The sequence below is a fragment of the Hoplias malabaricus genome, chromosome 15 (genome assembly GCF_029633855.1).
Source record: "Hoplias malabaricus isolate fHopMal1 chromosome 15, fHopMal1.hap1, whole genome shotgun sequence".
In the NCBI taxonomy this organism is placed as follows: Eukaryota; Metazoa; Chordata; class Actinopteri; order Characiformes; family Erythrinidae; genus Hoplias; species Hoplias malabaricus.
The window spans coordinates 31,703,474-31,714,632 of NC_089814.1; the positions used below are offsets into that span (position 1 = coordinate 31,703,474).

Below are 11,159 nucleotides of genomic sequence, written 5' to 3' on the forward strand. Positions count from 1 at the left end.
GAACATCTCCTTTTAATAGACTTTAGGCAACCCCCTAAAATTTTAATTTTAATATAATCGACATATTATTAAGTAGCTTCCATAATTAATTTGTTGAAAATGTTAGTATTATGTAAACATTAAGTGTGAGGAAATAGAGCATGTGACCAGTTTAAGGATTTAAACCTGAAATAAACCGTTCATAGACAATGCTGCACAATGGGAACAGAGAAAAATTTAATGGTACATAAAAAAGATGCATTGCCCCATAATGCACACCACACACACACACATACACACACAGAGACAGACATAAAACTCAGGTCTTACAACTGGTCTGTGAGGAAGATTTGTCCCTCCAGGCATCGTTGAGCTGCCGATACTCTTGCTGGGCCAGGCGGAGGCGTTCCTCTTTCACCTGGTAGATCTCCTTCTGGGCACTTAGTGCATCCTTGGCCACACTGAGGTACTCGTGCAGCATACGCTCCTGTTCGTGCTGCCATTGCACCCGTGGGTCCTCCAGCTGAGTGCTCTCTGAGTAAAAAAAGACCACAGCAAGTGTTAAATTAAAGCACAAAGACTTGAACGGCAGTGTAAAACATTTTAACGTATAGACTTCTCAGACCGGCAGATATCAAACAGAGCGTCTGAAAACGTCTCTCCTCACAAGTAAACTCTCAAAACATTAAGCTAAACCATTTATATTAAATGTACAGAATGCACATAGTACCACTGGGTAGGCATCAGACTTGTTTTCATAAAACCTAAAGTAACACTTAACCAAGTGTGAGTGTGACAGGATTGTGGTTTAAAACGGCAGGTATCGAGACACTCCTTTCCTCGAAGTCCAGTGACATGGGGCTGAAACTGCTCTAAAATATCCCTCTTTATTTTCAGAGTCGGGTTCCAAAGCTGTCCTTCTGAGCAGCTTCGCTGTTAACAGTGAGAGCAGCGCCACAACGTCAAAGTAAACAGAGATAATGAAGATGAGTCGACTCCAAAAGATTCAGTTCTTTGAAACTCTTGGATTCGGTTCAGTCTCAGTTTGCGTTTGTCATAATACGTTGTGGAGGTGTGCATACATAATTGTGTAAATACACAGCTTGTAGCTTCTGGAAGCTCCTGAAAATACCCCCTGGGTTAAGACAAACCCGTTAGTTCAGAAACAGAAACTGTATTTACTTTGTCATGTGTTGCTCAAACTCTTTCTTTGGGTCTTTAATCTAGAGATCAAAGTCAAGTGACTGAAGGACTAGTCCAGGGCTAGTTCTGAGTCAGGCCGTGTCTTGTCAGAATATTTGAAAGCGAGTCAACATAAGCTGGCGCAAAGAGTAAGTGTGATTGGTTCTCACTCAGAAAAGCTTTTGAATGTGGGTCACATTGTATATTTTTAACTTACTTGTGTTATGGTCAACATAATAGGCTCCAACTTGGGGATCGTAGGCCTCCTCCCAGCCCACAGGCAACTCATCTCCAATACAGTCGGCGAAAGTCAGCGGCTTGGTCTGCCTGCAACACCACAAACACCACTCAACAGTTAGCAATCAGGGGTTTAGGGGCGTCCAGGGCTGCAATGTCATCACCCATGCCCGGGAATGTTCTGTATAGGGGCTGTCACTCAGGTCGCCACTGTGCAATGTGTGAGCACATTGTGTGTGTGTGTGTGTGTGTGTAAAAAGCAAGAGGGGGAGGGGTGGCGGAAGAATGTCTGCCTATTCACCTCTAGGGTGCTTGTCGAGCACAATAGCCGGAAACTGAGGCCTGGCATTCCACAAGTCCTGCTGACCCATCGCCTGGAGGTTTCTGAGGCAACACACTGTGGGCCTCCAAGCCCAGCACTCAGGACCATGGGGCAGCGATGGGGAGCAACACTCACACACTTTATTGGTTGTGCCTGCCAGCTATGCTAACAAAGCATGTTGGCAAACCTTCAAACATAAGCCAGCACCTTGCTTTTGGAAACAGCTAGCTGGGTTGTTTGATAACAACGAAATTACCAGCTCATTAAGGTTTCAAAGGTATGCAGATTCCCCTCTCTGTGGGTTTTTTCTGAAGATACAAATGGAACAGTGGTATATAGCCATATTATCAGTACTGCCATTATATTGCCGCATATGGTCATTCCAATTGGAGCTGGACAATAATTCAATATCAATATATATCACAATATAAAATGTTTCATAAAAAATCACTCCTAAAAACTCATTTTCAACATTTAAATACAGTATCTGTCACTGACTGATGGTCATTACGGGGCGCTGCCATCAGTTCAGCACTCAATTTTAAAGTTATTTTTAAAATATTGATATCGACAAAGCTGTAATAGTGATATCATGGTGCTTTCAGTTCTTGGCAGTTTTTCTGTGGCTTTTTTATTGTTCATTTCTATATCTGAATTATATCGTATCGACCAAAATTTTTTAAAATATATTGCGATATCATTTTTGGCCAAATCGTCCAGCCCTAACAGCAATTTAACTGACTAATAAGAACGCACATAAACTGGAAATTGGTTAGTTAAGATGCTCCAAGCGCAGTGACTGGATAGAGTCCTCATTTGCATTTCTGTGAAAGCCAACATCATATAAACGAAGAACAAATGATACACTGTGCAGCCTTTGGAATGCCACTAACCAGAGTGTAGCTTGGTAGTGTTTTTGGTGAGCATATTTATGTTCACATGACTCTAGCTGGAGGCAGCGATGCATTTTTACCCTTCCAGTTCTCCCCTGAGAAAGCTGCTGAACACAGTTTCCAATGTGAAATGGAGGACCTTGGTTAACTCCCTGTGCTCTGGGACCCAGACCACTCCTCTCGGCAGGGAATTCTCTCTAGTCCAAACTACAGTGGGGTCCTTTTAAAATCAGAAAGCACCAAAATAAAAACCTCTTCTCAACATACTATCACCTTGCTTGCAATACCAGTACGTCCTGTTATTATAACACATACAGCAAATTAATGATTGCCAACAAAGCAGGAGGTGCAAGACAGAATATTTTCCTAATCAAACTACTACCCAAGCATGTCAAAGCCTCCATTTCGCCGATTGTTCGCTGTATAATTCAGGGAGAGAAAAATGAATTTGGCTTCTGCCTAATTCTCGATTTCTTTTGCAGCAGCACGCCGGGAGATGTTGTCTTCCTCCTTGGCTCAGGACTTTTAGAGAGCGTGAAACTGAACCGGCTCCTTTTCCACTTAATAATGGAACGCCACGCAGAGACCCCCATGGCCTCTTCTATATTTAACTCAGGAGAGGAGGGAAAGCATCAGAGATGCTAACAAAGAAAGAGGCTGCCTAGCAGATCCTATTATTCCTTTTTTATCTCTCCACCACGCCGATGCAGGGCTGAGATCACAACTGGCTAAGCGGCTGGTGGGTGCTGATAGCTGGCTCCAGGTCTCATTAATCTCTGGGCTCTTTTAGATATGCCCTGGATGGCCAAGATTTTATATAAAGAAAGACCAAACACAGTAAATCGGCAAAGCCTCCAATAGGCCTTTCAATAGTATGCCATGACAGTTGAATAACTGTGTGAAAGCAATATCATGCTATAGGCTTTTCTCTATTCAATTATTGTCATTTTATGACTAACATTTTCCCTCCACAGAGTTGCTACAATGATTTTGAAGCTGTAATCTTAAGTTAAAAATACTATCTAGTGTCCCTTTTACCCATACGTTGCAGTGAACACACACACACACACTACGACACTAGGGGAAGGAAGGCTCTGAGTGGCATTCCCCACCCCCTGAAAGCAGTTGGGGCTTAGGTGCCTTGCTCAAGGACACACCAGCCAAGGATGTTGAGGGAGGAGACAGCACTGTTCCTTCACCATCCTGATTTCCTGTTGGCTGTGGAGAACGAACCAGTCCTAAGCCCACTTCTCTAACCATAAGGCTATGGCTGCGCCGTGATTATGATCACATTCACTATGTTTCCTTATTATTCAACTATTGGCAGATTAATACTCACCACTTAGCATATTACTAACTGCATCTCTAAACCAACATCCACTCCTAGAAAATAATTTACACTCGGATAGCCAACTTTAAATCTGTTTTTCCACTGCATCAGTCCAGCTCTACTCGACTTGGCACGGTTCGGCTCGATAAAAGCTTGTTGTTTTTCCACTAGCACAGTTCTCCCGCAAAATGGAGCCGGTGATGTCGATGAACCCCGTCTCTAACCGGAATCATGGGCTTTGAAAACCACAACAATGGCGGAGGTAAAGTCAGGCGCTGTTTACTCATCATGTATTGGGGCCCTGTTGTTTTTTTTTTTTTTGACTCAATATGACTCCACTGCCCAGTTTTCGTTTGCCATCGACCCAAGCAGCATATGAACCTCTTCAAAACACCTCGAGGTTAACGTACAAGCTGCTGCTCCGAGTCCGATAAAAATAAATATAAAAGCTGCTAAAGCTTAAGAGATGTTACAAGCGGCGGTTTGAATGAGCTCTGCATTTCGTAGTGATTGACAGGTCTCTCTGGCCAATCAGCGCTCTGCAGAATTGACACGTAAAGATTTAGTACCTACTTGGCACGGTTGGAACTCACCGTGAGCAGGGACTGAAAAAGCACCTGTTTCCAGGAACCAGGACCAGATTTGGCCAGTGGAAAAGCAAAAGAGCCAAGTCTAGTCGAGTCGTGTAGGCTCCCTGCAGCTCATTTTACATCTAATAATTATAATATCACAATGCAGAAGTATGAGAGTGTGCATTACAGGGATGGGACAACATGCATTGTTACATAAAGCACTACTACTAAGCCAGCGTCTGTTCATTTGAACACCAACATTTGCAAGTGATCATCACCAAGCAAACAGTTGTATTCAACTCCACTGTAGTGTTGATAGCAAGATATGTAATGTGATATAAGCCATAGGATTTTCAGAATACTGTGAGCATAAAGAATAGTGAAGCCAGTTTGTGAATTAAACCATGGCCTGTGTGTACCGCTATACCCACAGCAAACACTGTTAGGGCTTCATAAAGGCCATAAAGTAAAATGGAAGCCATTATGGTCATTCAGCCAGTGGTCGTGCAAGCAACGCAAAAAACTCTGAAGTTCAAGATCAAGATCGGTTTTCACTCTGTGGCTCAGGGGCTGTTGAGGAACATGGCTCTCCTCTCGTTTCCCCAAAAAGTTGCCGCAGAGGAGCACAGGGAACCCTGTGAAGTCAAAAGCTCAGGACCAGTGCCCTAATGCAAACTGACAAAGCGCGCGGCCGAGTGCAAACGCAGGGCATAGCTAAACGGTGAGTCAGACACTTTCATTCAGCGCACACTATAAATTCCCCCATGTCATTTATGAGGCTCCAACTAGCGTTGCGCCGCGCTCAAGGTCCAACAATAAAAGGCCGTTGCACCCCTGACGATGGCCAAGCTCCTATCAGAGCAAGAGATAACATTCCATTTACCTGAGCGAATGTTTTCAGTGCGTCACAGAGAGGGAAAATAAACAATACGGCCCTGTGTGGAATGCGAGTGCTACCCAGGGAAACGCTTTGTCTTAGGCAACTTGTCAAGCTGATAATTGTACGGCTTATGATCATTATTCATCTAGGAGCTGTTTCACTTGTTTGCAGGTTATTGCACTCGACTGTGGCATGGCTGCGTAATCTTATCTTTCTCCCTCCAAAATACAGCGGACAGAGCCAGGCACCAACTGGCACAAGAAAGGCTTATAAGAGGAGTGCAACCCAGGTGTGCCTTACACGAGGGAGTCACTAAGCAGCTTGGAATTTGCACTGCTCTCCATTCAGGAATCCATCTGTGGTCAAAATAAAGCCACCACAGTCTTCTTTACACATAGTCCATGTCTATGTCTTCTGTCAGAAATGCTGAACCCGTTCAAATCCCAAGGCTAATGTTTTCAACTGTGATGAGCCAAGACTGTGCTCTATACTCAGGAATGCACTACAGAGCATAACGCGAACTCTCGTAAACGTTTTCAAACTGGGAACAAAACAACTCATAATAAAGGTTCGGCACAGCAGGGGCCAATCTAAAGCAAACTTTACTTCAATGTTTAATCAAAAGTGACTAAGTCAACCTCTGCTTCCTCACCTCTTAAGTGCGTTAATCACCAGAGTGTTCACTACAAAGTATGTGCAGATACAAGTACTGTATTTGTTTGACTGTGTTTTTCCAACCGCAGGAAAGAACTATTGAATGGTGGTACGCTTTCGTGTGGGTTAATGATAATGACACCATTTCTTGGCATAATTCAATTGGTGTTGCATGGAAAAAATAATTCAGAGTGTTTTAATATGAAATGGTGTTCTGTAAAGAAACTCGCCAACCTCGAGATACACGACCCCAGACCAGAAAGCCTACAACTTTTAGATAATTGTTTTAGAGGCGATTTAATTTGACCAGCGCATGAGCTGGTTTTTCTTTGTCTGTTGCTTGTTTTTCACAACACTTCTTCATTTCATTTTATGCTTATTTTTTAAACATGTTGTAGGTTTTGGGATTTCTCTCTCACAAACATCGTTTTCAAACATGGTTCTTATATGATATCAGTCGCCTTTATGGCACTTTTCTGTAAGAAATCTGTGAATTTCTTAAAGTGGCTATTATAAGCTATTTTTACTATGGATGTCTAATTCCTAACACTCTGTCGAGACAAAAATAACTTGATACGTTTCTGTACAGTGCTTTATTTCATAGTAAACTACTCTCAACAGCAGTGTTTAAACCTTAACAATTTTATTCTGAAAATAAATAGAAATTCCCGTCTTATACTGTTTATTCGTCTGCTGTGGAAGATTATTTTGGTCGAAATATTCAGTTTCTTAACTCACACAGATATGTATTCTACAAAATTATAAATATTATGACTTCAAACTTGAACAAATCCAATATAAACACTTTTATATTACTTCTCAGTGCAATAATTGTACCAATTCAAACAGGCCAGCAGTTCAGCACAGCGCTGGAGGCAGATTTATGTTAAAAAGTGTTGCTCAGTTGCTTGTTAGCCACTGATTAACTGTCAGATAAATAACTGTACCACATGCAAACTTGTGGTCTCCCGCTATTCACATAGACTTCGTATGTCTGAGGCGTAAGCTGCCATGGAGAATTATTGTTGTATTGACAACTACACACTCAGATGTTTTTGTATTATTTGGCGAGGTAGGGATAAATGTGCATGGAAACAGAACGCGCCAACTGTTGCACAGCAGGGGAGCACCGAGAGCGTCAACATGGGATGTGCTGTAGAGGAGGGAGATAGGCAGACGCACTGACAGATTTGGGTCAGGATTTGAAACGTTGGTAATTTTTAATCAGCTCCTTTGATGCAAGACGGTGTGTGCAGAGACCCAACGTCAACGCAATCGCTGGAAAGCCCTTTATATCCTGATTTTTATGCGGATCCTTGCAGTCATTATATGACAGCCATGCACAGTTCAAACCAGCCCTGTTCATATTACTCAGACTCCACTGTGTTTGAGATAAAATACATAATTTTTTAATTAAAACAGATCAAACTGAATGTATCATATGTGCTTAACACACTACAACATATATGAGCTAACTGGATTTGAACTTAAAACAGAGCAAACTGATCTCCACTCTGAATGCCTGAGCTCCGACTCTAGCCCTGGGCCACTAGCTCTCAGATGGACAAGAAATTTAAAAAAAATGTGCATTTAGGCTGCTATTTACCCGTCTGCAGAGCTGTGTGGTGCACTTTGACCTTGCTGTGCACCTTGGCATGCAGTGAAAGGGATTTGGAAGAATCAGCCTTCGCTTTAGCACGCCTCTATGGGCCGCGCTCATGCAGTACTTTTAGGAATGTGTCCTAGGTACTTGTTTACAAATTTCTGCCATCTTGGTTTCCTGGCTACAGTCAAACCTGTTGCACCACACAAAAGGAGAAATATGTGGTCGGATCACTATCGTGTTCCAATTCTTTGAGCCGAGCGAGAGGGAGAGAAAGAAGCAAGGGGAGAAAAACACTAGCCATGCAAAGCACAAAGAGGAATAGCCAAGGTCCCCCCCTCCTCCTTTCTGCAAAGCTACTTTGAATCCGTGCTACAGGGTCTGAGTCAGTGAAGCTTGAAAACTCTCTAATAATCTTAGAGCATTCCTCCAAAGATTTTGTGCCAAAGTCCAATGGGAGTTAAGTTAATGGCGAAAACTACCACTCACTGAAATGCTGAACATTCGATACAAAAATACATCATTCGTGGTTGGTTTCTTTACAGTAGAAAAATGACTGGGAGCCAGAGAAAGAACCAGAGCTGAGGAAAAGTGTGGTGCGACCAAAATGTGAGTGAGCTGTATGGTGATCGGGTGCGGGAACCCGTTTACAATCAAACAATCCACACAAGGGGTTCACGAAAGGTTTAAAATGCTCATCACTTTGGGCATAAACACTTTGTATATTTAAACCTTTTCATTAATAAGCTGTAAGAATAGATAAATAAGTAAACACAATACTAACCTGTTGCTTGCCAAACTGTGCGTTTGTATTTGACCATACTTCGTTGTCTTTGTCACGTATTAAATTAATATAGATCAGCTTTAACAGGTCATTATGTGTTTGTTATTGCTTATTACTGAATTCCGTTTATGACCTACACATTTCTAAACCATTCATAAAAGTTGTTTTATTGTAAAGTAGTGCACACGTATGAACACAAAATAGCTTGTGGGTGCAGTCAGTGTTTTTCAGACACTGTAAACATTAAAGAGAACATTTAGCAGATGTTTGTGCATCGGGCAACGGTTTGAACACCACTGTAGAACGATTATTTGTGGTGAATTTAAGCACACGTCCTCAGCAGATCTGCATACTGTAATCCATGATGTGGCTGTGTATAAAATGAAGTTAGAGCCCTTTTTACACTGTATGCTGTGACGTTTTTTCAGTATGGGAATAAATGGAACATTGCAGAGACGGTATCTAGCAGGTCATACCTATCCCTGGGGTCAATCCAGCTGGTGGTGTGATTGATGTGGTCAATGTAGTACACCTTCCCGTCAAAATCTCGGGCTTCTTCCCAACCCTCTGGCAATGGTAACTCCTTCCTTGGCATGACCAACTAGTCTCCATGTAATATGCCCTCCAAGTCTATTAAATCGAGTTGAAGGCGAACCATGTGCTGTTGGGATCCAGTGCTGAAGAAGCGCCAAAATGCCATTAATTTCCGACAGTTTGAGGATAATCCATGGTTCGGTTTAGCGTTAATCCAGTCGTCGTGAGAGTATTAATCCCAGTTTGGGTTTCTACTGCAGTCTACTGTGGAGCATCATCCTCATCCAGGACCTGGACCATCAACAACAACAGCGACGTCGACGACGACTTTCCCGGACAACTTCTCCGTCTTCCCGCACACTTTGTACCGGAGCCGGGCATCATAAAACCAGCCAGAAAGTAGAGCTACATAATAACTCAACCCGAAAACATGCACTAAAACTCGGCTTTAACTTCTATCCGCTTCCAACCGACATCGACCGCCTCATAAACTTGGGTTTTATTTGAAAAGGAGGGTCCACGACAAGGACCTGCGGGCGAGAGCGAACGGAGACTGGACGAGAAGTTTAGTCCCAACTGACGTTACATTCCGTAGCCGATAAACACGGAAAGAAAAGCCCCAGAGAAAGAGAAAATGTAAAACATGCTGGAGTTTTCTCTCAAAGCCTGACCACCATGTTTAACGCTAGCTCTCGGTTAGCCTGTTAGCAGCGCGAGAGAGAGAGAGAGAGAGAGTCACTGAACGTTAACGTTAGCTCGCTGCTCCGTCTTCTCAGCGTCTTTATCCACAAACACGGAGCTTTTTTTTCCAGGACCTCTTTATTTAACCTCTCCGCGTTAGTATTCTGTCTGTGAGAGAGACTTAGTGTGTGTGCGGTCCTCTGCTCCTCTCTCTCTTTCTCTGTATGAAAAGTGTATGAGACTCTGCCAATTCACGACCCAAGCTCAGTCGCTAGTACTGCGGTTGGACACGGTGACGTCACACAGGTGACGACCGTAACCCTTCTAATAGCGGGAAACGAGACGCGTTCACTGTGCTTATTGACTATATATAGCACACATACACACAGTTTTAATACATTTTGGGCCAATTACATAGGCGTACATGCCTTTTCTGGAAACTTACCCTGACCATAAACATGACTCTCGTCTTGTCCTAAACACATAAGCATGTCTAGTACAAAACGAGTACAGGTCAGTGAAGAATCACAATGATTTTGAAGCTGTAATTTGAGGTAAAAATATTACCTAATGTTCATTTAGTAGTTTGCATTAGCTTGCATTTTGTAGTTCTACCATTACAGATGGTTTTCCGGAAAAAACGTACATTGATTTCTTAGGTCCAAAAACCATCACCTTGGGGCCAGCATGTGGCACTTACACAGACGTGACAGTCAAGGATTTTATGATATACTGGGATTTTAGAGAGACGTATGCTGTCATCAAGGCATCATGACGTTTACTGGGAAGTTCATGGTTATTTCAGCAAGACAACACAGGGCCTCATTCTGCGTGTGCTAGAGCAGCATGGCAGCGTAGACAGAGTCTGTGCTTGACTGCAGACCAGACCTGTCTCCAATGGTGCATCATGAAGAGGAGAAACAGGCAAAAGCAACAACAGACATTCGAGCAGATCAGGTCTTGCCCAGTAAACAAGGAACATCCCTGGAAGTTCAAAATAGGTCTAAAAGTAGTCTGTCCGTCAAGGACATATTTTAAACATCAATGTACGCCCAAAATTCATCTTAATAAGTTAGTTAAGTGGTGACCAATCGATAACGTCAGTGGACGTCCAAAACGCGTTTTGTACAAGTCATTTATTTCAGGACCAATTAATAACGCCAATGGACGTCCAAAATACGTCTAATAGTCGACTTTTCAATGTCTGTGTTTGGACGTCTTTTCAACTTTCATTTTCAACCTTAAGAGAACGTTGATTAGACGGCAGTCATTACGTTATTTCAACGTTGAATCAACGACTAATTGTTTACTGGGTGTGTACAACAAGAATGGGCAAAAAGTCCAGTTGCAAAAGTGCAACAAATATTATCCTCAGTTGTTAAATGATTATATAGTGTATTTATTTATTTTCAGGTTGTAATAAGTAACAAATTCAAAATGTGTTTCTGTTCACAAAGTAAAATCAAGTTGTTCAGTGAAAACATTGGAAATATTTTCTTTATACAGGG

At 42.5% G+C, this 11,159-nt stretch overlaps 1 protein-coding gene across 1 annotated transcript in view; it reads right to left on the reverse strand.

Annotated features, from left to right (window-relative positions):
* wwc1 (WW and C2 domain containing 1) overlaps positions 1-10,613 on the reverse strand; it is a 40,936-nt gene extending 30,323 nt beyond the window's left edge. The window contains exons 1-3 of the mRNA XM_066645551.1: positions 8,913-10,613; positions 1,379-1,488; positions 310-513 (exon numbers count right to left, since the gene is read on the reverse strand). Coding sequence (XP_066501648.1) covers positions 310-513; positions 1,379-1,488; positions 8,913-9,031 — 433 coding nt within the window. The 5' untranslated portion in view covers positions 9,032-10,613. The remainder of the gene's footprint in view (positions 1-309; positions 514-1,378; positions 1,489-8,912) is intronic.
* Positions 10,614-11,159: the final 546 nt, after the last annotated feature.